The sequence below is a fragment of the Gopherus evgoodei genome, chromosome 2, assembly GCF_007399415.2.
Source record: "Gopherus evgoodei ecotype Sinaloan lineage chromosome 2, rGopEvg1_v1.p, whole genome shotgun sequence".
NCBI classification, from domain to species: Eukaryota; Metazoa; Chordata; order Testudines; family Testudinidae; genus Gopherus; species Gopherus evgoodei.
In genome coordinates this window covers 81,766,585-81,794,484 of record NC_044323.1, presented here as the reverse complement: position 1 = coordinate 81,794,484, position 27,900 = coordinate 81,766,585, and the positions used below count along the sequence as shown (strand labels likewise).

The 27,900-nt window shown below is 39.3% G+C and overlaps 1 protein-coding gene across 5 annotated transcripts in view; it reads left to right on the top strand.

The window, feature by feature from the left end:
* Positions 1-27,900, top strand: part of LARS2 (leucyl-tRNA synthetase 2, mitochondrial) — a 113,916-nt gene that overhangs the window by 9,235 nt on the left and 76,781 nt on the right. For all 5 annotated transcript variants that reach the window (XM_030551158.1, XM_030551161.1, XM_030551159.1 and 2 more), the window contains exons 4-5: positions 14,229-14,320; positions 20,757-20,817. In XM_030551158.1, coding sequence (XP_030407018.1) covers positions 14,229-14,320; positions 20,757-20,817 — 153 coding nt within the window. The remainder of the gene's footprint in view (positions 1-14,228; positions 14,321-20,756; positions 20,818-27,900) is intronic.

The window sequence follows — 27,900 nt, the reverse complement described above, 5'->3', positions numbered from 1 at the left end:
GGCGTTGCACTGGACGGTGGCAGGTGGCACTTGGAATATTTACTTATGGTATACTGCACTTCGCATTGACACAAGCACTCCATGTGATTGTACACTGCACTGATGCAAGCAGCCAAGTATGCATATGCCTGAGCAATATACAAACGCTGATGGTAGAAGATGAAGTTACTTGCATCAACCAAAGTTTGTAGTGTAGACATGGGTTGCTTCACTTTCATTATCTGAGAAGTTCTGAAAGGCTTTCCTCCCAACCAGTTTTTGTATGAGATAAAGTTTTTCAGACCGCGCATTCAACTTTTTTTTTACCTTTTATATGAGAAAAGACTATGTGAAGTGTATTAGAAGCAGTGGTTGCAGAACACTCTGAATTTCCTATGGATCTATAAATAGGCATATCTTTTCCTTTGTGTTAATCTGCTTGAAGATCTATTTATGACTAATGATGGGCAGCCAAAGAATTCAACCTTCACATACCAGAACAGACATGAAAGGTCTCTCAAATGATTTTCATTGTCTGTCAAACTCAGAGCTGTCGTGTCATGATGAACGTTTATATGAAAAGAAAAGTTCTGAAGTCTTTTTGAAGTTACCAGCCTTGCTAATTCCTACGATGTAGGAATCAATGTCTTCATTCCTGAATTTCTCATTCAGATTAATTTCTTGTCTGTTTTTTCAAGAGGCTGTCTCAGCTTCTAAACTTCTACAGATTTGCTCTGTGTGGTGATTACAACAGACAAGGGGTTGGGCGTTTTATTATATGTGGAATTTGAAAACAAGAAAAATAGCTTCATTTCATTACTTGACTGGGTTTTACTGAATATGCAGTAAATGAATGACAATTGTTAAAAAATAACAAACCAAAATATATCTTTGAATGCATGAATTGGAAAGATTTTTTTTTACTTTATACAGTGAAAAAGCAAATTTGGGTTTTGCAGGGCTATATATTCTTAAATCTCTTATTTTCCAGATAGAAATTCATAACTTTTAATATTCAAAGCAAGTCATATTTTAAAATGTTTTTCTTGGTGCAAATTTTAAAGTTAGAGAGCAATGCCATTTATACTTGGTTGCTTTCCTTAAGAAATGGATAGAGTAGAAAAGAGAATCTTTGAAACAATGTCACATTTAAGGACTCTGCATAAAGATCATAGAATATCAGGGTTGGAAGGGACCTCAGGAGGTCACCTAGTCCAACCTCCTGCTCAAAGCAGGACCGATCCCCAACTAAATCATCCCAGCCAGGGCTTTGTCAAGCCTGACCTTAAAAACCTTTAAAGAAGGAGATTCCATCACCTCCCTAGGTAACCCATTCCAGTGCTTTACCACCCTCCTCATATAAAAGTTTTTCTTAATATCCAACCTAAGCCTCTCCCACTGCAACTTGAGACGATTACTCCGTGTTCTGTCATCTGCTACCACTGCAAACAATCTAGATCCAGCCTCTTTAGAACTCTCTTTTAGGTAGTTGAAAGCAGCTATCAAATCCCCCTTCATTCTTCTCTTCTGCAGACTAAATAATCCCAGTTCCCTCAGCCTCTCCTCATAAGTCATGTGCACTAGCCCCCTTATCATTTTTGTTGCCCTCCACTGGACTCTTTCCAATTTTTTCACATCCTCCTTGTAGTGTGGGGCCAAAAACTGGACAAGGTACTCCAGATGAGGCCTCACCAATGCCGAATAGAGGGGAATGATCACGTCCCTCGATCTGCTGGCAATGCTCCTACTTATACAGCCCAAAATGCCGTTAGCCTTCTTAGCAACAAGGGCACACTTTTGATTCATATCCAGCTTCTTGTCCACCCCCTAGGTGCTTTCCTGCAGAACTGCTGTCTAGCCACTTGGTCCCTAGTCTGTAGCAGTGCATGGGATTCTTCTGTCCTAAGTGCAGGACTCTGCACTTGTCCTTGTTGAACCTCATCAGATTTCTTCTGGCCCAATCCTCTAATTTGTCTGGGTCCCTCTGTATCCTATCCCTTCCCTCCAGCCTATATACTGCTCCTCCCGGTTTAGTGTCATCTGCAAACTTGCTGAGGGTGCACTCCACGCCATCCTCCAGATCATTAATGAAGATATTGAACAAAACTGGCCCCAGGATCGACCCTTGGTGCACTCCTCTTGATACCGGCTGCCAACTAGACATGGAGCCATTGATCACTACTCGTTGAGCCTGATGATCTAGCCAGCTTTCTCTCCACCTTATAGTCCGTTCATCTACTTCTTTAACTTGCTGGCAAGATTACTGTGGGAGACTGTATTGAAAGCTTTGCTAAAGTCAAGGAATAACACATCCACTGCTTTCCCCTCATCCACAGAGCCAGTTATCTCATCATCGAAGGCAATTAGTTTAGTCAGGCATGACTTGCCCTTGGTGAATCCATGCTGACTGTTCCTGATCACTTTCCTCTCCTCAAAGTGCTTAAAAATTGATTCCTTGAGGACCTGCTCCATGATTTTTCCAGGGACTGAGGTGAGGCTGACTGGTCTGTAGTTCCCTGTATCCTCCTCCTTCCCTTTTTGAAGATGGGAACTACATTAGTCTTTTTCCTGTCATCCAAGACCTCCCCTGCTCGCCACGAGTTTTCAAAGATAATGGCCAATGATTCTGCAATCACATCTGCCAACTCCTTTAGCACCCTCAGATGCAGTGCATCTGGCCCCATGAACTTGTAGAACTATTCTTCTGTCTGATCCTGTCAGACAAGCCAGATAGGTCCCACTAGTTCTAACCTAGAATATAAAAGAGATGAGTCTCTTTCTTAGGTAAAAAGGGGACTTGGGGGAGTGCCAGTGTGGTTTACAATGAGAAATCCTAAGCATGGCCATGCTTGGGGGGAAGCTGAGGCTGATATTTATGTTGTTTAACTTCTCAGTAAAGGAAAACTCAAAAAACTACCGTTAGTGTGGACATTATATTGAGTTAGGAGCAGAGTGGGAATGCTGCTTGCTTATATAGGCATTATCTACTGGAGAAAGTTTTATGTATTTAAATAAATTGGTCTTATATTTACTTAGCTTAAATTGGAGAGGAGTTGACTTAAGTTAGCTCAATATAATGCTTAACTAAGAGTGTCTACACAAGGGCATTACACGTATTTAACTAAATTAGTTTCTAAACCAATTTCTGTAAATACATCTGTATAATTTGGTCAGGTAGGTCATGGGCTGGTATCTCTATGGGGACAGAGTTAAGTAGTTGGGGTACTATTTTGGATAAGTGCAACTTTAGTGTTTCATCTTTCCAGATTGCCAAAGTTTGATTTTTTAAAATTTAAACACTAATGTAAACCAGTAATATTTGCCTGAAACCTTAATTTCATTTTAACAACTTTTTTTTGTGGGGGGGACAGGGGTTGGGAGGGGAATGTGTATTTGCTGTTTTCTTTCTTTCTTTGTTGCTTTGGAATTTTACTTTATGATAGAGCACCAGTTGATGCAAATGCTGTGTCGCACTTGATATGAACAAGCAGGTAGGAGGGCTTCACTAGCAAGAGTCTTTGTCTTATTGCAGTACAGTAACACTAGCAACTTACTTCCATGTGTTTTTTCCAAGTGTAATGTCATATGAATATATAGTCACATTTGAACATATGGATGAATGATGTAATAACAAGGTTTCATTATATTATTTATCAAAAAGTATTTTTGTAATGCATGAGGAGTCATTTGTGAGACCTGCATAGACAAGTCCTCAGCTTGTGTAAACTGGCATAGCCCTATTGAAGTCCATTTTATGTCCCCTGAGCCTCTGGCCCACAATCTTTGAGAATGGCTCCACTTATCCACAGTTCTCTCACTGGACTGTATGTAAACCTAAAGCCCTGTCATGCACCTGGAATAGATTGTTGAATAAATGACTTCTGGTGTAACATATCTGTTTGTAGGACAAGTTGTTTACTTTTTAATTATTGAAGACAAAATTTGAAGACAAAAATCTTAGCACAGTTTGTGGTGCTTAAAGTAATACGGTAATACTGATGTTTCCCAGGTACAAGTACAGTTAAAATAGATCTTCAGATATGTAGTGTTAATTACAAATCTTGTTACAAAACTTAATTAAAAAATATGCTATGGAAAATCAATTTGTAGATTTAAACTTACAAGAAAAGCACTCTCTAAATAAACTAACTTCAAACCAAAATAAATTTAAGTTACTGCTTTATCTTCATTTCTCCCTGAATTTACACATACTCTTATGTAAGTTCAAAGAGAGAAGCTTTGCGGCAACCTATGACATTTTCCTTTCTATATTTTTTTAAAATATTGTTTTCTTTATTTTGAGGGTGTTGTGTCCTTTAGAAACCTTAAAACTACTCTTGACATTTTTTCAAAATCATCCAACCTGCCTCCATTTGAGGAAAAAAATTCTATTGCACCATGCTATTGTTATCAAGGCAATTTAAATTATGATTTAATTCACCACGTGAATAAGTAATTGATTTTAATCCCCCTTTCCATATGTACTATTTCTGTTTTCTAAAGAAAGGTGCATTCTCATTGGTTGATACAGCCATTTAAACATGTTTATTTACAACTAAATAAAGTCTTTACACTGTAGTTTTTTTGCTACCTGGGGGGGTACACAGTAACTACGTACATTTATTTAAGCAATTATAAATCTTAATTGTCATGGTATAATTCCCCACTCTGAACCTTAGCGTCCAAAAGATGGGGTACCAGCATGAATTCCTCTAAGCTCAATTACCAGCTTAGTACTTGTAGCGCTGCCACCAATCAGGAATTCCAGTGCCTGGTACACTCCGGTCCCCCCCAAAACCTGGCCCGGGGACCCCAAAACCCAGTCCCTCTGGATCTTTCCCTCACCGTTGCCTCTCCCAGACTTTCCCTCCCTGGGTTACCCTGGAAGATCGCTGTGATTCAAACTCCTTGAATCTTAAAACAGAGAGGAAAATTCACCTTCCTCCCTCCTTCTCTCTCCCCCCCCAAGACTCTCCCTGAGAGAGAAAGTAATCCTAACACAGAGAGAAAATTAACCTTTCTCTCCCCCCTTCACTCCTTTCTCCCCCCAATTCCCTGGTGGATCCAGACCCAGTCCCCTGGGATCTCACCAGAATAAAAAAACAATCAGGTTCTTAAACAAGAAAAAGCTTTTAATAAAAGAAAATTTTTACTGTTTTTTCTATCTTTGTAAATTTAAGATGGAATATGTTACAGGGTCTTTCAGCTATAGACACTGGGAATACCCTCCCAGCCTAAGTATACAAGTACAAATTAAAATCCTTTCAGCAAAATATAAATTTGAACTCCTTCCAGCCAAATACACATTTGCAAATAAAGAAAACAAACATAAGCCTAACTCGCCTTATTTACCTAGTACTTACTATTCTGAGTACATAAGAGCCTGTATCAGAGAGATTGGAGAGAAACCTGGTTGCACGTCTGGTCACTCTCAGAACCCAGAGAGAACAACAACCAAATACTAACAGCACACACACAAACTTCCCTCCCTCAAGATCTGAAAGTATCCTGCCCCCTGATTGGTCCTCTGGTCAGGTGACAGCCAGGCTTACTGATCTTGTTAACCCTTTACAGGCAAAAGAGATATGAAGTATTTCTGTTCTATTAACTCTTAACTATCCGTTTATGACATTAATATTTTCAGATTCTTATTTATTGTACAATTTTAGTATATTAGAAGATGTGAATGATGTATTGCTTATTTAGTAGATAATTAACTTTTTATTCATAATATGTCTCAAGCTATATTAGGATGATAACTGGATTTTAAATACAGAAAAAAGCATATAACAATTGTTTTTATTACCCAAAACAAACTTAAATGTTTTGGATACATAAACTTCTCATATCAAAATATGTTTCACATTTGCAACCAAATAATTTATTAAACAGAGGAATTAACTGTAGCAAATGAATTAAATTGATTATTTCTGGTCAGTCTGGGACAATTTTCAAATATGCCTAAGTGAAAGTGACTGGAGCTTAAGTTTTTACTTGCGTAAGTCTCTTGAAAATGTTGCATTCTCCTAACTTACATAGGCTGACCTATTGTGCCATGTTTTAAAGCCCTAGTTTAACCTCAAAAGTAATGTTTTTTTCCCCTGATTCTTTCTTTATACAGAAAAGAGCCATAACGCTAACTTTTTTTTTTTTGAGAAAGGCTCATGGATTAAGCATATTTATTTTTATTTAAATGTTTTAAGAGTTTATAAAAAGTTATGGCTTTAACATATTTTGTGTAAAATCAGATTTTATTTTAAACAGGTTTATTTTTAAAAAAACAAGAATTTATAATTTAAATAAATTAAAAATTCTGTTTTAAATAAAAATATTTTTAATTTTTTTTTCAAGAAAGCAATGATTTCTATCTACAGTGTTTCTAACAAATTCTTACACAGATTAATCATTTTTGTCCTTCCCGGGCCTGAGAATAATTCTCTTAAGAATCAGTAAACAGAGAGAGATTCAGTTTATTTGTTCACATGGTGTTATTTTAATAGAATCATAGACTGAAATTAATACAAGTGAGATTCAGTCATTTACAGGAAAACTGGAAATCATACTGTAGGAATAGTCTGAAAATTATTATAAGATTGGATTAGATGTCACTTCCAAACTAAACATTCCTCTGCACTGTGGCTGGATTTATTTTATTTATACTTAAAACAAGTCCTAACAGATGAGATTCAGACTAACTGAACATTTCTAGTATCATTTCCACAACATCCCAAGGGAATTTGAAAATATTTTTTTTCTCTTAACCACATCACAACTTCCTCCTTTTGAAATGACTTGAGTTTCTTGTCTTCCTTATGCCAGTGCTTTTGGAAATGTAGGCAGTTGATGGTATTGAAGAGGGATAAGCATATCTGTCTGAGTCTTATTATGCACTTGTCACCATGACATGTTATACCAGTGCACTTCAATTCTGATCTTCATTAGCCTTTATTTCTGCTAGCTTCTCCTGAGGAAATGTTGCCCATTTTGTTAAATTGTTAGATAGTTCCTGTGTTTCAGATTAAGTGAATAGCATCATGTATATCTCATGTGAACTGAGTCAAATTTGAATCCAGTTTTCCAAAGGCAGATAACTAAGGTGTTAATTAGCTGACTGACTCTTTCACATTAAAAAAAGAGAAATCGTTGGGGATGCAATTAAACATAAGAACATAAAAAATTAAGGATGTGAGACCTCTTTGTGTTGTCTAAGCAATTTTGGTTGTGTGCAGACATAGCATAAGACAGAGAATAATTTTGAATTTTTTATTTCTGTTGAGAACAAATATAGAAATAAATGAGAGCATTACATAAGCAGAGTTATTATGATGATAGAAGCCTGTGGGTTGATTTTTTTTTTAATTGGGCACTAGATTAGCAGAATGTTAATAGGCAATACTGTTGCAGAGAATTATTGAAATAGTGCTGCTTGCTAGATCAGATATAGTAGTCAAATATTCATAATTTTAATGTTACCAGTTGTTCCTTGCCTGCCTGATTTTTAACTGTTACATATCTGTTTCTGTTAACTGGTAAATTTAAAAGGCAATTTGGAGACATGCTCAGAAAGAGAGCTTGTTTTTAAAATTTCATTCTCTCCCTAATGTGTAGGCAAATAGAGGAATGTAGGATTTGTCTTAACCTAGTAGACCATTAGTCCTTCAAATTCTTTACTGCTTAAACAAGACCCTTTGTTTTTGCCTGATGTTGTCTTCTCCTGCCAGCTTTAAAATAAATAAAAACAACATATAAAGTTTACTAAATGGATGTATTTTTGGCACTTATTGTAGTATCTGAGCACTTTAAGAAATTTCAGTCTTTATAATGGAATGCAACACACCATATTACAGTGCTGTGACACGCTATTCCTTAGATACCAAAGACTTTAATAATGGAAACAAGCTCTTTGTTTCCTTTTAGCAATTAAGCAAAGGTCTTTGAATAGCTTTTCATGCCTTCTCTAGTCAGATTGATAGAGACATTAAGTTGAATATTGTTAATCTTGTATCATGAAGCACTTCTTGATTTCACCCAGTGGTCTCACACAGACATGAAATACAGTATCTGACAAGACAGAACATAAAGAGATTGTGCAGTTGAAAACCTTCTGAGAGAAGGGGCCTGAGAGCTCTCTGAGAGGAATGGAGGGAACTATTTTAAATCTTCCTTGTCCAGTTCTGTAGTCATGTTAACAGGGCCTCCTGGTTAATAGTGACAAGTCACGGATAGAAGTGGTAGTATGAACCTGATCATCTGACTTCGGTCCATTGTCCTGAGAACATGGACCACATCATGGGACTAGCACAGTTGCTGTGCCATGACCTAATGTTAAACTTGATTCTTTGGAATCTAAAATATTTCAAGATATCACTTTCTCTTGGAATTGGCCCAACTGCACCCTTCTCAGGGATCTTTTCTAGAAAGAAGAGGCTTGAGACTATGTGGGGTAATAGTCAAGAACATGATATGAAGTAACCGTTTTATTATTGTAACTTCATGGGCCTCATATAAAATATCAAATGCAGATTACAAAATACCAGTCTCTGAATAGCTGTTGCTTCCTAATAGTATGACTCTTTCACCATCAGCTTAGTAAGTGATAGGCATCCTGAGACTTGCAGAGAAGAGCCTGAGCTAGGAGAGAGAGCCATTGTTTATTTTCTCTTTACCTTGTGGGTAGGGAACAACTATCATCTGTGCTGAGAAGCCTTGTTAGAAAGGGGCTGTTGCTGTACTGAGTGATCTCCAAGTGAGCAGAGTTGGTCTGTTGGTTGTATAACCACAAGAAGTAGTGACCTTTGTCTTAAGTCAGCGTCAAGTCAAAGTATAAGAAAGTGATTGACTTTCTTGCATTTCATTTGTTCATCTGTAATGCTGGGGAAAATAGTGTGTTTTCTGCCGGTGCCTGAATCACTATCTGTAGCTAAGGAACTGATGTGCATATACATGTGTTATAAACTGTTTTCTTCCTGTCCTAGTTTGTTTGTTTTTCCTTCTTTTTATAAAATGAGGGGTCCTTATATTCTTTTCAGTATTATTTGAATTTGATGTATCTTCTGATATACAAGTAATGTGTGTATTTCATGCATTCTTCCCTGATTTCTACCCAGTATTTCACTACTGTAGAAATCATACTCAGCTGAATAGGCAGCTTTCTATTATGCTTTGTCCATGTTATCTGAGTAGACCTTAAGTATAGTATTGAAAGCTGTGTGGAGACTACTGCATTTTATCTGTAGATTCATATCCCTGAGTATGGTCAGAAGAAACAGACATATTACCATTTAGACAACTGCATTTCACAAACCTTTCAAATCCATTCTCACTATAGAGGTAAAAGACAGTGAACTTGAAATGATTTTCTCTAATATATTGTGTGTGCTACATTAGTCTCTATGGCAACTACATAGATATATCTATTCTGGAGTTTCACTTGTGGATATTTTTAATCTCTTTAAACTAAGGTTCCAGTTGGAAACCTCTAATGTAAATATTTCTTTGTTCTTTAATTTTAGGATCACCTTAGATAGCTGTTAGAGCAAATTTTCTTTTGTTGGTGAAATTCTTAAATTGATTTCCTAATGAATAGACATTCCAGAGGTTGATTTAAAAAAACCTGTGTGAGGAGATAGCAATACTGTACCATCTTCAGAAAGGTAAATATTAAACTCCCCCAAAAGTTGATGGACTTAATAGGAAGACACAGAGTACAGTGATTGCATGTTTGTTATTGTAATGAGAGAGACAAAGTGAGTGGGGTAATATCTCTTATTGGGCCGACTTCTGTTGGTGAAAAAGACAAGCTTTCAAACTACACAGAATTCTTCAGTCTGAAAAAGGTAATTGGAATGTCTCAGCTAAATACAAGGTGGGACAGATTGTTAAGCATTAGGAGTAAATGCATGTTGCAAAAGACCATTTAAGGTCCGGTGAGCAATTAGAACAAGCATAGGACAAGGAAGGGTTAGTTGGTTACAGATTGTTGTAATGAGTCATAACAACAGTATCTTTGAGTCCATGATTTTTAGAGTCTAGCTGAGTTGTGAATTCAAGTTCCTAGGCTCATCTTTTGAAGATGGTGTGCAGATTTCCTTTGAGGATGAGGACTGATAGGTCAGATATAGAATGATTGCTTTGTGAAAAGAGTTTGCACATGGGTAATAGCATGTTTTTGTCTCTTATCATTCTTCTGTGAGTTCGTTCAAGAATGTAGTGATTGTCTAGTTTCATGCGCATAGTTGTTGAGGCATTTGATGAGGCATATCACATGTTGTGATAGGCATGTATAGGACCCATGGATCTTGAAAGATGTGTTGTGAGGAGTATAGATCATTGTAGCGGTAGAGATATATCTGGAGGTTTTGCATCTGCTGTTATTGCAAGGTCTGATGCTGCTTTGAGTTGGTCTCCTGTTGGGAGCTTACTTCTGATGATGAGCTGGCAAGGCTGAGAATTTGTTTGAAGGCCAAAAAAGGGAGTTCAGGAAAGATTTCTTTCAGGATGTGGTCTCCATCAAGTATGGCAAGTAATTGTTCAATGATACCCTGTGTGGGTTCCAGTGTGGGGTGGTAGATGAGGACTAGGTGTGTGTGTGGTCAGTGGTTTTGTTTTGTTTTGTTTTCTGTGTTTTAAGCATGCTAAGTTATATATACCAGATTTTCTCCTTGGAGCATATTCTGTGGGATCTGAGTGCTGGGCTTTAGATAACAGGTTTCTTGGTGTGTCTGGGGTGGTTACTTGATCTGTGGAGGTGAGTGTGGTGATCTGTGGGTTTCTCGTATATAGATGTATGTGGGGTTCCATTGTTGGAAGCTGATCATGCTATCCAGGAAGTTGATGCTGGTGTGGGGGTATTCTAGAGAGAGTTTGATGGATGGGTGGTGGCTGTTGAAGTTGTGTGGAAATCTATGAGGGAGTTTAAATTGTCCAGAGGATGAAAATGTCATTGATGTATCTCAGGTATATCATTGGTTTCCTGCCACATTTTTTCAGAAATTCTTCCCTTAATGAAGTTAGCATATTTGGGAGCCATCCTACTGCTCGTGGCTGTTCTCATGGTTTGGACAAAGTGTTTATTGTGAAATGTAAAGTTGTTAGTGAGGATGAAATGGATGAGTTTGGCAATGTTTGGGGTGGATATCTGAGTGCTGTCCATTGTCTTGTTGATATTTGAGACAGACAGTGATGCTGTCCTGGTGAGGGATGTTGATATATTGTTGTAATGAAAATGTAGGGTTATGCTGTGGTTGTTAAGCAAGATATATAAGGAGGGGGCTCCATGCTAGCTTGGGCAAACTGTTTCTGGGGCCACTGGGAAAAACACATGAAAGAACAACGGCTGTGACCCCCTTTAATAGAATGTAGTATGTACTCCCTCTTCCTGCACTGGTCAGGAACATCACCCAGCTGCTCTGGTGGGTCTAGCCAACAGAGGAGCTAAATTTTCCTGGTTCTTGCACTTGGGGATCATGAGGACTGAGACTATGGGCTGCTCAGCTGAGCAAAGAGTGGAAAGTTCATTGTTCCCAAATACAGATTGGCCCTTAATGTTTACAAAAAGGAACCCAGAGCAGTTATTCAGAAGTGTATTGTAGGCACATTTCTGGTTGTATATAATGATGGAGATTATAATGATGGGTGTGGGAAAATTGTAGAGTAAAAGGCTATCTCACCAAATGTAGCAGCTCTTTCCTGCAAATTCCTCAACATTTAAACAACAATCAGGACTAAATGATGAGAGGATGCTTATCTTTAAGTGTCCCATTTAAAAAAAAAGAAACCCCATTAAAAATCATTTAACAGAATTTTTAGTTAAGCAAAATTTTCATTTAATCTATTTTATACTAGCCTTTTTAATTTTTTGAATGGCCCCAGCATGCTTAAAGGGCTGTTGTCACGTGGTGTCGGCCGAAAATGTGTACTGACATCAAATGGTTGTAATCTCAGGGAAGTGGAGAATGTATTTTTGTTACTAGGTACACTGCTACCCCGATATAACACTGTTCTTGGGAGTCAAAAAATCTTACCGTGTTATAGGTGAAACCGCATTATATCGAACTTGCTTTGATCCACCGGAGTATGCAGTCCTGCTCCCCGGAGTGCTGCTTTACCACGTTATATCCGAATTCATGTTATATCGGGTGGCGTTGTATCGGGGTAGAGGTGTATGTTTGAAAATCTGCTTGGTAACTGGAAAAGGCTACAACAAAAAATACAATATCTCTTGATTTGTTAGTGCATTGATTTTGTGTAAATCTATGCTCTGGAACTCCCTATGTTGTCTTGAGTCACAGTTAATCAACAAATATTCTTCCCAGAGCTGAGCACATTGCTTCTAATGTCATTGATGGAACTGGTGCACCAACAGAGGAATAAAATAGAGCAATATTAGTTTTTAATCAGTGTTTAAAACACGGGATGTTGGGGAGACAATATCCGTTAGATGCTGATGCTTATATACTGAGGTGGTGCTGCAGCCACCATGTAAATATCTAAGGGGAATGCCTTTTGTTTTTGTTTGTGTTTCACATGGGAAAGAACCACAGTTGAAGTCAGGGGATCATTTTTTGTTCACATGTTTGGTGGATTATGTCAAATTAAGAGTAAAAATAATTCAAAATAATAAGAAAAGGAGTGCTTGCACCTAAGAAATTAGTTCATTTTTCCGGATGGAGGTATTAGCATTTGTCTTCATATTCAACTTCTGATATTACTATTGCTGAGCTCCTAAGTCACTTCACTAGGCATTTACACTACTGGCTTGTTTGTCTAACTGTTCCTCTTTCTTTTTTTTACAGAGTTCTAAAATAACACAGGGAGATATTTACGTAATGATTATTTAGGTGGGAGGTCAAATTTTATGTCTTGCAAACCTTTTAAATACTATTCCTATACCACAGGAATTGGCAACCTTTGGCACGCTGCCTGCGAGGGTAAGCACCCTGGTGGGCTGGGCCAGTTTGTTTACCTGCCGCGTCCGCGGGTTCGGCTGATCGTGGCTCTCACTGGCCGCGGTTCGCCGCTCCAGGCCAATGGGGTCTGCGGGATGCGGTGCGGGCTGAGGGATGTGCTGGCCGCTGCTTCCCGCCGCCTCCATTGGCCTGGAGTGGCGAACTACAGCCAGTGGGAGCCACGATCAGCCGAACCCGCGGACGTGGCAGGTAAACAAACCAGCCCGACCCACCAGGAGGCTTACCCTCATGGGTTGCGTGCCAAAGGTTGCCGATCCCTGTTATATCACCTGCTGCTGCTAATCTTTTATATGTAATAGGTCAGAGTTACTGAATTTGGTAACCTATTTAAAATGGTAAGAAACTCGGTCTCTTTTACAAAGCACGTATCACTATACCATCCAGGCACATTTAACGGCAACATTACTGAAGTGTTAAGTTAAATCATTTTTACACTATTTCCATATATTCAGGAAAAGAAAAAAAGCTTCTTGAATATACTGTGCTGCTGGCTAACTAATCAATTAGTTATCAGTAGGAAAGCTGTGTACAGATTGCACCACTTTAAATCAATATTTTTGTTTCTATAGTAAACTTTTTTTTTCAGTTGTCATTTAATTGTCATCTTTCTAAAATAATGTGCATAAAAGTCTTCAGCCAAAATTCCCAAGATTGTTTTCACAAAATTTACTGAAAACTTTTTAGGGTCTCTGTGTATGTCTTGTGTTGCCTGTATTATATGGGGCTATTGGAAACTCTTTTCCTTCCCCCATTTCCCACTTAAACCAAAATTAAAAAATTGGATAAACAGGCATGCTCCAGTTTGGATCTGACCTAGAGCTATGCAAGAGTTTCTCAGATATGGGAATTTGTGTCCAAACACACTTGTTCATCTTTTCACCCTTTTCTAGCACAAAGATTTGTAATACAACAGCTTCTTGCGACTCAGAATGTCAGTTGCTTTGTGTTTTGGCATAGTCAGACCATTAGACAAATTACAGAGGGTTGATATTGTCATTGTTAACCCATTACTGAAATAGTGACTGTGATGCACTATGAGTGATCTATAGATTAACTACTACTACTGCATTCATGCTCCGTATGTCACCAAACTACAGCAGGCAGACATAGCTCATATTTCCATTAAAGCTGAACTAGTCCCAGTGGGCACTTTTTGGAGTGACTCAAATCAGGGAAAGCAAATGCTGAAGTGTGAAACAGTTCATTATTTTGAGCCCTGAAGGTGTTACTAACGCCATTCCAGAAAGTGACAAAGGATAACCTTTTTCATTATTGTTACAGGTGATAAATCCAATGGGATGGGATGCGTTTGGGTTACCTGCAGAAAATGCTGCAATTGAACATGGACTGCACCCAGCAAACTGGACACAAAGGTATTTTTTATCTACTTAGGTACTTATCAAATTCACAGTATAAATAATGAACTGTACTGTTGGTTAAATTTTAAAAGCTAAAGTATATCACTTTGATTTTATAAATTCAAGATGTGAACTACTCCAAATAGCAAGTTGTAGAAGACATATTAGCTGCATATTATAAATAGGACCCTACCAAATTCACAGTCCATTTTGGTAAATTTCACAGTCATAGGATTTTAAAAATTGTAAATTTCATGATTTCACTTATTTAAATCTGAAATTTCATGATGGTGTAATTGTAGGGGTCCTGACTCAAAAAAGGAGTTGTGTGTGTGGAGGGGGGAGGGGAGGTTGCAAGGTTACTGTAGCAGGGATTGCAGTACTGCTACCCTTACTTATGCGCTGCTGCCTTCAGAGCTGGACAGCTGGAGGGCGATGGCTGCTGGCCAGGAGCCCCGCTCTGAAGGCAGAATCATCGCCAGCAGCAGCACAGAAGCAAGGATGGTATGGTATGATATTGAAACCCTTGCTTCTGCATTGCTATCTACAGAGCTGAGTCCTTAGTAAGCAGCTGCTGCTCTCCAGCCACCCAGCTCTGAAGGCAGCAGCACAGGAGTAAGGGTGTCATGGTATGGTACTGCCACCCTAACTTCTGCGCTGCTGCTAATGGGGCACTGCCTTCATAGCTGGGTGCCTGGCCAGCAGCCGCCGCTCTCCAGTCACCCAGCTCTGAAGGCAGCATCGGCACCAGCAGCAGCATAGAAATAAGGGTGTCGTGGTATGGTATTGGCACCTTTACTTCTGCAGTGCTGCTGGCAGTGGTGTTGCCTTCAAAGCTGGGCACACAACCAGCAGCCGCCGCTCTCCAGCCACCAAGCCTGAAGGCAGTGCAGAAGTAAGGGTAACAAAAGCACAACCCCCCTGCAACTCCCTTTTGGGTCAGGACCTCCATTTTGAGAAACGCTGGTCTCCCCCCTGAAATCTGTATAGTATAGGGTAAAAGCACACAAAAGACCAAATTTCACCGAGGGAGACCAGATTTCACGGTCAGTGACGCCTTTTTCATGGCCGTGAATTTGATAGGGCTCTAACTATAAATATGACATTTCCCAAACTCTGAAATCAGAGATAAGAATAAATACAAACCTGTTTATGCTGGAAAAAACTGTTAGTGTAGAGTTCATAACTGAGGGAGATGACTTCCCTGGCTGGATTTGCTGACATTTTCACTATCAAATTGGGGTTGGGAGATGATTGATCCTTTGTTTGGGCCTGACCCTGGGAAGTGACAAGCACCTATATTTCCTACTAAGTTCAGTGGGGGTTATGAATGTTCAGAACCTCTCAAAATTGGGCTCTCCTTCTCCTATTACTTATTGTTTGTTTGTTTTAATAATACTGAGTAGAACTTTCTCTGACTAAATACACACTAATTTTTGTAGATGATATGTCTACAAATCGCCTATCTGCAATTATTTTGTTTACCACCTAGAGCAGAGGTGGGTGAACTTTTTGGCCCGAGGGCCACATCTGGGTAGGGGAATTGCATGCAGGGCCATGAACGTAGGGTTGGGGTACAGGAGGGAGTGTGGGGTATGGGAGGGATGCAGTGTGCAGGAAGGGGCTCAGGGCAAGGGATTGGACCACAAGAGGGGTGCGAGGTGTACGAGGGGGCTCAGGGCAGGGGGTTGGGGTGCAGGAGGGGTGTGCAGTGCAGCAGGGGGCTCAGGGCAGGGGGTTGAGATGCAGGAGGGATGCAGAGTGTGGGACAGGGCTCAGGGAAGGGAGTTGGGGTGCAGGAGGGGTTCATGGTGCGGTAGGGGGCTCAGAGGAGGGGGTTGGGGTGCGGGGTGCAGGAGGGATTCAGAGTGCAGGCTCCAGGGTGGCAGCGGTTCGCACTGGGTTCAGGGCAGGCTTCCTGCCTGCCTTGGCCCTGCGCCGCTCCTGGAAGCGGCCGGCACCATGTCCCTGAGGCCCCTGGGGGAGAGGAGGGCGGAGGGCTCCACGTGCCGCCTTTGCCTGCAGGTACCTCCCCCAAAGCTCCTATTAGCTGCAATTCCCCATTCCCGGCCAACGAAAGCTGCAGGGGGTGGTGCTGCAGGCGAGGGCAGCGTACGGAGCCCTCTCTCCCCCTAAAACCCTCCCCAGGGGCTGCAGGGATGTGGTGCTGGCTGCTTCTGCGAGCAGCCTGGGGCTCACGGCAGCATGGATGAGGCAGTCCCGCTGGCTGGATCCAAAGCCCTGATGGGCTGGATTTGGCCCGTGAGCCGTAGTTTGCCCACCCTGACCTAGAGGGTGTGGTGGACTTAACCATGTTTTCATTTTCTACTTTGATCTATTCCCTTCTCTGAAAACGTCCTCTGCCTGTACCTTTTCACATTCCTTGGACAAATACTGAGATTGTTTGATTCCTTACCCACTAAATATTAGAGGAGGCAGTGAAGTGTAATTGATTTTGTTAGCAATAACTAATACTATGCATTGGTAATTTATGATATTTGCATTATATTTATTGCTTGTATTTTCTTTCTACTTTGTCTAGAGTAAAATATAGAAGAAAACAGATTGCCATCTAGCAGAACACTAGGCACTGGCTTTTGTTCTTTTTACTCTCCAGAGATGGAACAAAACAAGGCCTTATACGTAATGCATGGCAGACAGTCAATTATGTACTACATAAAGATAGTTCAGAGGAAGTTATAGACTGCTGAACTCATAGAACATTGCACATACACTTGACTTTACTACATCTGCCCAATGTATCCCCTCTGGGCAAATGTATATCTATTATTACCATAGATTGCTTATTGTGTTATCTCTGAGGAAGCTGGGCAGTAAATTGGTGATCACTATCTTCTTCCCACCCCCTCCACTAAACCTACTGTAACCTGAATACAAAACAAGTCTGTCTAAGGTACTTGTATGACATCCATCATGGTAGTATCTGAGTACCCACAATCTTTAATGTATAACACCCTTGTTGAGGTAGGGAAGTTGTTGTTATCCCCATTTTACAGATGGGAAACTGAGGCAGAAAGAGGCTAAGTAATTTGCCCAACATTACACAGGAAGTCTATGATGGATCAGAGAATTGAACCTGGACGTCTTCTATTTTTGCTGTCCTCTAATTTTTAGATGTCCCTCTTCCCTAATAACTCAGCCTGGGCAGTTTTTGTTTCTCTTTTCCTTTAAGAGTAAACTGCTAATGAAGCATTTTATATTTATGTAGTTGAGTCCATACATCTCAGAAAAAATACAGTGAAGCCTCTCATAACATTAATTTGCCCACACTGTGTATACTATCTGTCTATACATTTAAAATAACTGCACATATTTGCATTTATTAATGTGAGAGCCCTAGTATTGTTATGGAAGCCTTATCGTTAGCATTTCCTCATTTATTTCCCCTTCCCCCTTGATGTGCTAATAGTTTCTGTTGACAAAGTAGTCAATCCTGTAAATCTCTTTAATACTGAAACGTGTAACATTAACTTGTTTAATATTTAAACACACTAGGACTATTATAACAGAACTATTTTTAAACAAATTAACAGTTTGTAACCTGTCCTTTAAATCAGCTTTGGTACCCAATGACTGGAAGTTAGCTAATGTAACGCCAATATTTAAAAAGGGCTCTAGAAGTGATCCTGGCAATTACAGACCGGTAAGTCTAATGTCAGTACCGGGCAAATTAGTCAAAACAATAGTTAAGAATAAAATTGTCAGACACGTAGAAAAACATAAACTGTTGAGCAATAGTCAACTTGGTTTCTGTAAAGGGAAATCATGTCTTACTAATCTATTAGAGTTCTTTGAAGGGATCAACAAACATGTGGACAAGGGGGATCCAGTGGACATAGTGTACTTAGATTTCCAGAAAGCCTTTGACAAGGTCCCTCACCAAAGGCTGTTATGTAAATTAAACTGTCATGGGATAAAAGGGAAGGTCCTTTCATGGATTGAGAACTGGTTAAAAGACAGGGAACAAAGGGTAGGAATTAATGGTAAATTCTCAGAATGGAGAGGGGTAACTAGTGGTGTTCCCCAAGGGTCAGTCCTAGGACCAATTCTATTCAATTTATTCATAAAAGATCTGGAGAAAGGGGTAAACAGTGAGGTGGCAAAGTTTGCAGATGATACTAAACTACTCAAGATAGTTAAGACCAAAACGAATTGTGAAGAACTTCAAAAAGATCTCATAAAGCTAAGTGATTGGGCAACAAAATGGCAAATGAAATTTAATGTGGCTAAATGTAAAGTAATGCACATTGGAAAAAATAACCCCAACTATACATACAATATGATGGGGGCTAATTTAGCTACAACGAGTCAGGAAAAAGATCTTGGCGTCATTGTGGATAGTTCTCTGAAGATGTCCACGCAGTGTGCAGAGGCGGTCAAAAAAGCAAACAGGATGTTAGGAATCATTAAAAAGGGGATAGAGAATAAGACTGAGAATATATTATTGCCCTTATATAAATCCATGGTACGCCCACATCTCGAATATTGTGTACAGATGTGGTCTCCTCACCTCAAAAAAGATATTCTAGCACTAGAAAAGGTTCAGAAAAGGGCAACTAAAATGATTAGAGGTTTGGAGAGGGTCCCATATGAGGAAAGATTAAAGAGGCTAGGCCTCTTCAGCTTGGAAAAGAGGAGACTAAGGGGGGATATGATAGAGGTATATAAAATCATGAGTGATGTGGAGAAAGTGGATAAGGAAAAGTTATTTACTTATTCCCATAATACAAGAACTAGGGGGTCACCAAATGAAACTAATAGGTATCAGGTTTAAAACAAATAAAAGGAAGTTCTTCTTCACACAGCGCACAGTCAACTTGTGGAACTCCTTACCTGAGGAGGTTGTGAAGGCTGGGGCTATAACAGCGTTTAAAAGGGAACTGGATAAATTCATGGTGGCTAAGTCCATAAATGGCTATTAGCCAGGAAGGGTAAAGAATGGTGTCCCTAGCCTCTGTTCATCAGAGGATGGAGATGGATGGCAGGAGAGAGATCACTTAATCATTGCCTGTTAGCTTCACTCCCTCTGGGGCACCTGGTGTTGGTCACTGTTGGTAGACAGATACTGGGCTAGATGGACCTTTGATCTGACCCGGTACGGTTGTTCTTATGTTCATGTTTATTGTTGAAACTGCTTACAGTAATACACTGAAACTAAACCCACATTTGCATTTCCTATTATTTTTATTTGTACTACATCATAAAACTACTAAATGTAAATAATAAATAATGAACCTCAGTTAAGTTGTCTACTGTGTGTCTCTTTTCCTCTTTTAAAAAAACCAGCAAACTAAGGCCAGGTCTACACTGGAAACTTTTGTATATAGGTCGGTTGTGGTGTAATTTTTTTAATGACACTTTTATACCAGCAAATGGCCTGGTATGGATGCAGTGGATGTCTCCCAAGTCCTAGGTGTGTGCCCTACCCACTGGACCATCCTTTCTCTCTAATTAAACTGGAGTATTTCCTAACCAAAATAAAAAGTTAAACATTTCCAGAATGTTAATTCTTACCTTTAATTTCCATAGAAATGTAAGCATTTATGACCATCCTATTACGTTCCACATTGTTATGCCACGTAGGAGGTGCATATTTGGGAATACTCCTTCAATTCCCTCTGCCAGGATTGGTGGAGAGCTGATGTGCAGGCCTCCATGCATTGGGAGGAGTGTACTGACCACTATCAAAGGGAAGATATTGTGGTGATTCTCTTCAGTGAAGAGACTTGAGAGCAAATAATGCCAATATTAGTTACATTTTTAAAGAAATTCCTTTGCAGTTTCTTGCATGCTACTCCTAGGAAATGGGAGGGGCTGCCTGTAAATATCCACAAAGCCACTGCGTTATCCACCTTCAAATCTCTCCTTAAAATGTGACTGCCATGATGCCTACGAATCACTCAGCAATGGTAAGGCAGTTGTTAAGATGATGTCACAACACATTACATTTATCACTGTCCTCTCAGTGTTACCTGGTGCTCCCTCTGTCTGTTTCGTGTACCCTCCTGATAGGTCTTGTCTTATATTTTGATTCAGTAATTTGGGGTAGGGACTATTTTATTGTAAGGTATGTGTACAGTCTGTAGCACTATGAAGCTGGAGTCTCTAGGTTCTACTGCAATACATATACTAAATAATAACGGGAAAGCATGTTCTCCAAAACTAAAAGTTGTCCTCTTCTCTTCAGTTACACTCAAGGTAATGGCAAAAATCAGGAGGCCTTTAAAGTGGTCACATACGAAGGATTTGCCTATTAGACAACTACTTCAGTTGGACTGCATGTGTAGGATAATGATATTTAGCAGTTCTGTAGTACCTTTGAGGGTCAAAGGGCTTTACAGGCATCTTATAACAAATGTATTACATAATCAACAATAGTTAGGAATATTCTTTAATACTCTTCATTGTTCCATATTTTTCTTTTTTGCAGTAATATTAAACACATGAGGGAACAGCTTGATGCACTAGGTCTGTCTTTTAGCTGGGAACGGGTAAGCTTTTTTCTCTTTAAGTGTCTGTTTTGTTGATGTATGAATATTATGCAAAATTGAATCTGTATAATTTTAAGTAAAATAGAAACTGTAAGACATAATCTGGGATGGTCACTGCTTCAGACTGTTACACAGCATAATTATACTTGAAACACATTTGGAAAACTTCATTGCCAAACTTTCCCCACTTTTGAGATGCTCATTGACACCACTCTTTTCCACATAATGTGGGGGATGAAGGAAACACTCCTTTTCTTTTAGCAGTCATCTCAGTTTTGCATTAGAATAATTCTTCCCTTTGGTTTTTGCCTGTCTACAGTAGAACTTCACAATGCCATAATTAAGGCAGTGTATCAATAGTTTTTATAAGCCCTATGTTTGTGTGCCCTAAAATATTACCTGTAAGCAGAAATTTGCCATATTTGCACTCCCTCTGTCCCCGCCTCACATCTTTTCTGTGGTTGTGGTTATCAGAAAGTAAACAAAAAGGTTAAACTTCTTAAAAAGACATGCTATCTAAATTTTTTAAATGTCTTTGGTTTATAAAGTAAAGAGTGCTAAGTGAATTCCCTACTATGATATGACACTGTGGAAGAAAAGGATAAAATAGCTAATACATACATTGGCTGTTAGTCCATGTATGGTAAGAAATTGTTATAAGAACTGTACTACATCTATCAGTAAATATGTTAAAATTAGTCTAAATAGTAAACCCAAGTGCTCTTAGGAACCTTTTCTGTTTGTTGGATAAACGGTTTTCCCTTTAAATATTTTTGCAATATTTATTTATGTGGTAGTTTGTGGTATGAAATTCCTTATAGGAATTAATATGTGTTTAATTTTTAAAAGGATGTAAAGATATGATAGATCAGAGATGGAAAGGAAAAATTAGAAAGAATTTTTTGCTTATTAACCCTGCCTCTTCTCTCTTGTCTTAGGTATGTGCATTGGAAATGTACACTATAGGATGTATGTATGGCCTTGCACAATATATAAAATATATCAGTCCAGTTCACAGAGTTGTGTATGGCCCAATGCATGCTTCATAAAGTGTGCATTGAATGGGGAAGGGCTGCTGTGCATTGTAAGATGTATATTTTCAGATGTGCTTTTTTAATATGCACATATTTATCATGTGCAGAGAGTGAAGAAACTGTTCAAAAACAATTTTTTTAAATGCTGGATTCTTCTGTTGTTTAAGAGACTGTAAAGCACTAGCCTGTATTATCGTAGTTGTCTATATCACCACTGGAGCGAGAGTAGGAGGGAAGCACATTGGAAGCTGGAAGATCTGTTTAAAACAGAAGTGCTTGAGAAGCAGCTGTTACCAAGGCTTTTAAAGTAAAGAAAATCAGACAAAAGACTGTGCCATTATGGAGATAAGAATGAAAAAAATTTTATTTCTGAAGCACCATACATTCCAGGGTTATTGCATTTACCAATAGATTGAAGTTATTCACTACCTTTGAATTCTCAGTGGTAAACTTTAATTATTACTTTAGTATGATTCTGCATAGAAAGGCAGAGATGTTAATCTTGGGTTTTTATAGCAGGACTATAGCTCGGAAAAGAGAGAGGATTTGTTTTCAGCATGCCAGTATAAGACCTGCCCTCGATTTCCATTAGCCTTAGAGGTGTAAGGATGCTTAGTTACATGGATAAAGTCTCAGAATCGTGGCACCACATGTTGCAATGAGATCCTTGTTGCTGTTTTAGTGAGATTACAGTTCCCCTGCATAGCCAAGAAGTTGCTTTGGGAAGAACAGGCTAGGAGAGGAAAGTTCACCGAACACATGGTTCACATCTAAATGTTTCCATGCATTTGTAAGCTTTTTCATGTCCGAGAGAGATTTTCTATACATGTAATGAGGAAACTTTTCAAATCATTAAACCTTTGTGTGCCTACTGTAGTGTATCCTAAAGAGCTAAGTATACTATTGCAGATAGTCTTTTAGGAGAGGTAAGAACATCCATCTACTATTTAGATCTTTTACATAACTTGAAGACATTGGCTAATAGATAAAACTGGCTATTTCTGGGATGTTGGAAACTGAAATGGGAAGGGTATACGGCTGTTGTGAGACAGGGTTGTCAAACTGAGTAAAGTGAGTCACACCTAATGTTCTTGTTATGGCCAGTTTGTGAGCTTTGCCCTCACCTTCCTAGGACAGCTTATTTAAATATATGCCCCCTTGTTAATTGCTGATGCTTCAGAGGTCTCTAAATATTTGTGGTAGGGTTTGTGACACAACCCTTGCATTGATGGGGTGATTTAAAATGTTTTAGGGACATTTTAGTTTATTGGTTTTTATGGAACCTTTTCTGTAACAGGCTAAAAAGAGTTAATTGAAATTCATAGAGAAGTTGTTACATAGAAGAAAGCAAGCTGATGAGTTGAGTATTTTGTTTTACTTAATTTCAGATGGCTGGCCCTTTGCAAATATTTAACTAGGATGTTAATGGCCTGAACAGCTGCTTAGAAATGAAGATACATACTTATTTAATGGAAAAATCAGCTGACATTGCCAGAGACTCATCTCCTGAAAATGATGGGAAAAGAATCTTTATCATGGGTTGATCAAGCTACCCATGGCTCTTTGTCAAAACAGGAGTTTTCATTTTTTAGTGGAAATTTATTGATTTTGCTTAGATATGTACCTACTTAATTTCAATAAAGCATGACACATAACAAATATACAGTAGACGAGCATGATAAAAAAGAAGTTGATAAAAGTGGAATTTTAATACTTAGTATATATGGCTGTGCTTAAAAAGCTGACTAAATATAAAATTATCTTTGGCTTTGCTGCAAACTCCTGTCCAAGACTAGTGGAACCCAGATGTGGTTTTATTACTGAACAGAGCTATGAAGTAGATAAGGAGATTTCCTATTGTGACTAGCTGCCTGAGGTCAGGCTCTTGTATCCTTGTTTTTATTAGTTTCTGTCAAAACCTGAAAGATACCTTTTAATGTTTCGGTTTTCATGTTGTAGTCAGCAAAATTGCACAGATAGAATACAGAAGGATCTCATGGCAAGCATTATAACATTATCAAAATTTAGCAACTTTATTTCAGAGAGCCAGTAACTCAGATCTCGTAGTATCATGGCCGGCTCCAGGCACCAGCCGAGGAAGCTGGTGCTTGGGGCGGCAGATTCCAAGGGGCGGCATTCCGCCCAAACCTTTTTTTTTTTTTTTTTTGCACTTTGCCGCTTCCGCTGCCCTGCAGGATTTTTTCTTTTGGTTTGCTGCTCCTGCCGCCCTGTAGGGGGTGGCGGCGCAGAGGAGGGGAGCTGCTGGGAACAGTGCCAGTTCTACAGCAAGCCCGGCACGGCAGCCCGCGTCCCTCCCTGCCCCCCAGAGCGGTGTGGAGCCCTCCCAGCAGGCGGCACGGCAGGAGGGGCTGTGTGGTGAGCGCCTTGCTTAAGGAAGCCCTGGCCGCTCCTTTCTTTCTCTCCCCCTCCCTCCCGTTAGCTGGGTGTGCACTCTGCTGCCTGGGGTCTGCAGGGCTGGGAGTCCCCCTGCACCCGCGCTCCCGTCGCCCTGCAGGTATTTTTTTTTCTTTTTTGATTTTTTGTTTTTCTTCCCTTTGCTGCTCCAGCTAGGCGGCAGGTTGGTTTCCCACAACCCCCCCCCCCAGCCCTTTTGCTGCTCCAGCCGGGCGGCAGGTTGGTTTCCGCCCCCCTGTTTGCTGCTCTGGCCGGCAGGTTGGTTTCGCGCCCCCCCCCTGCCCCCTTCGCTGTTCTGGCCGCTGCGCAGGTTTGTGGGGGATTTTTTTGTTTTTTTTTTTTTTGCTTGGGGCGGCAAAAAAGATAGAGCCAGCCCTGCTTAGTATATTTCCTGTATTTTAAACAAAATATTTAATGGAATTAGTGGAATACTGATTTTCAGAGAGGTTGAGCACCTGCCCTCTGAAAATCAAGCTCCTTTAAGATGTTGCAAGCAGGGCACCCAAAATCACTAGTCATTTTGGAAATATAGGTCATTATATAAAGTTGATGGTACTTTAAAGCTCAAAATTTTAGAAGACATTCGGATATTAGAAATTTAGATCTAGAGTGCCTTTGGTAGGTAGGGACCTACCAAATTCAGGAAATTTTGGTCAATTTCATGGCCAGAGTTTTTAAAATTATTCAATTTCATTATTTTCAGATGTTTACATCTGAAATTTCATGGTGTTGTAACCACGTGGGTCCCAACTCGGGTGACCAGACAGCAAGTATGAAAAACTGGGACAGGGTGAGGGGTAATAGGCACCTATATAAGACAAAGCCCCAAATATTGGGACTGTCCCTATAAAATCGGACATCTGGTCACCCTAGTCCCAACCCGAAAGGCAGTCAGACTGTTGCGTGGGGGGGGAGGGGGGTTACTTCTGCCCTGCTGCTGGTAGGGGCACTGCCTTCAAAGCTCAGCAATAATGAGAGAAAATACTCTGAAAACCTATGCAGAGCATTACATTTCTCAGTCTGTCAGAGTACTAAGTGTTCAAAAGCTGCATGTTTGAAAAACACACTCTAAGAGACTATAAAGATATTTAGAGAGTCAAAAGCATTCTAGTCATGCTTACCAGTTGTTGTCAAGGAAACCAGAGTTTTGGGATTCCTGGCAATAGGATTCTTCCAAAATACCATTATACTAGACAACTACCTCCCACTGTATAGACAACTTTCTGCCACTGTATAAACTGGCTTTTCAAAAAATTTCTTTTTAAGAACTAGTCAATAAAATTTTCACAGAGAAACACATCACCACCAACAAAAGATACAAACTTTGACATAACACCCTCTCTTTCCATTTTGGGTTCCATCAAAATGAATGCACATTCTCATCAAGCCACCAATTCACAACTAGACAAATTATCGAATTGTAACTCTCTTCATCCTAGAGTACAGTCTTCACGCAAACTTATTTGTGAACCATTTCAACCTGTTCATGTAAATTTTCATATAATTTTCATGTAAAAATAATATTCCTTTCTTCCTCATAGTAATTTTTAAAATATAGTAATTCTTTGATATTTTTCTGTAGTTTGATCATTTTAAAATAAGCTTTAGTTTACTGCCTGGTTAAGAGTTTTAACAGTATATGCAGTACCTACTAATTTTCTTCTCCATCATGGTCATTACTTGTGTCTTTATATCCATCTTAAAGATTTAGAGTCACATCTTTAGCTAAGTCAGCACAATTCCTTTGATTTCAGCTGAAGATCTGGCCTTTATTACTTAAACTGGGCCACTTACAGCTATTGGGTTTGTAATGTAAATACAATTTTATGAGGTTGTAAATCACTTTGGGAAGTGGATGAAATGCTGCTGTAGAAATGTTGGTTTGATAACACTTTATGCTATATATGGTTGAATAGAAAAGGAAAATCTTGACATTGCACAGCTTTTAGTATGGAAATAAAATAGCTCAGAGAGTTACATTCTTCATTAACTTTGCATACAATGTAAACAACACATGAAAAAGGAGCTTGCAAGTCCTTCAGTAACAAATATTTAACTGCTAGGTAGGAAATGTACTTTGGTCCATCTCTAAAGATCTATGAAAACCAGGAAATTATTTTACTTCCAGCAATCTAGTTTCTACTTTGGTGTCAGAAAACCCATATGATGCCTAAATGGACAGGTCATGTATTAAAAACTGTTTATTTTTTAAAAACGTTTTGGAGAAATGCATCCAGATTTTTTTTTGTTTGTTTCCCCTTAATAAGAGGAATTGCAAGTTCAGTGAAACTGTCTTGATATCTGGATGTGGTAGGAAAGAGTGATTACTAATAAATTAAGAAATGGGTTCCCTCTAATTGAGTTATATATTACTCACAGAACTTAGCTGGGCTCACAGCAGGAACAGTTCTCTCTCTCTCAGGCTCCATATATTGCTGATATTAAAAAATAATACCCCTGCAAATAGCTTAAAGGTAAACTTTAAAAGTGTTCTCTCTCTTTTTTTTTTTTTAAATGCAAACTGGTTAAGTTCATGGTTCAGTAATAGGAAATGGTATGTGTATAGCAGACTTTAAAATCACAGATGGTTACATTATAAATTAAGGCACTTGAAAATCTGTTCATCCTTTACTTATGAACTGAATCTTGCATCAGAATTCTTTAGATCCTTGCATATTCAGCAACCTTAAATATGGATTTCCTCTTCTTCCCACGATACCTGGAAGTGGGCCAGAATTTTGACCTGGGCTGGACTTTAAGCATTTGTCTACGCAAGGATAAAAAACCCCTGGCAGGCCTAAATCAACTAGCTAAGCCTATGGGGATAAAAATTGCTATGTAGATATTTGAGCTTCAGGATCCCACGTAGGATTCCAGAGCTTGAGCTCCAGCCCAAATTCGAAGATCTGCACAGCATTTTTGAGTTCTGTCAGACTGAGTAGGCTGACTTGGGCCAGCTGTGGCGATGCCATGGGTCTTTTATTCCTGTGCAGACAAACCCTAAGTCTCCTCTTGGAAATCCTAACCAGAGTCAATAGCTTCCAAAGCTGCACCCCACTCAACTTTAAATTAGCAATGCTGTTTATTCATTTAAATTGAGAATTTGTTTGCAACAGAACCTTTAACTGAACTTCAGACAATAGTGGTAAGGTGCCAATTAACTGATTGTACTAATTCCTCCAGCATAATTCTCCCTGGGTGGGAGAAGATACTGGGCATGAAGGGCCTAAGAAAGGAAATTCCTGGATAAGAATGCATTTTTCCTTTCCATGTCCAGCAGTCTGAACAGTGATATATTTCTAGCATTGAGTGTCATCCCTGAGATAGTACATTAACATTAACTATAAACAATGGTAAAGATACTTCTTGGTGAAAGTAATAGATATATTTGTGGCTAGCCAGTGGACAAAAGGAGGAACGGAAAACTGAGAGGGAGGAAGAAAGAAGAGGGGGGGATCTCTCCCCTCAAAAAACTCGTCAAACAACCTGGTGGATATTTGTCTCTAAATCTGTCACAGACACTGAAGAATACATGCAGTAGGCAAATAAAAAGAATATTTCATTTTTTGTAAATATGGTGGTGTTTTTAACATATATTCTATCTCAGAAGCAAAAATGCTAGTCTTCTAATAGG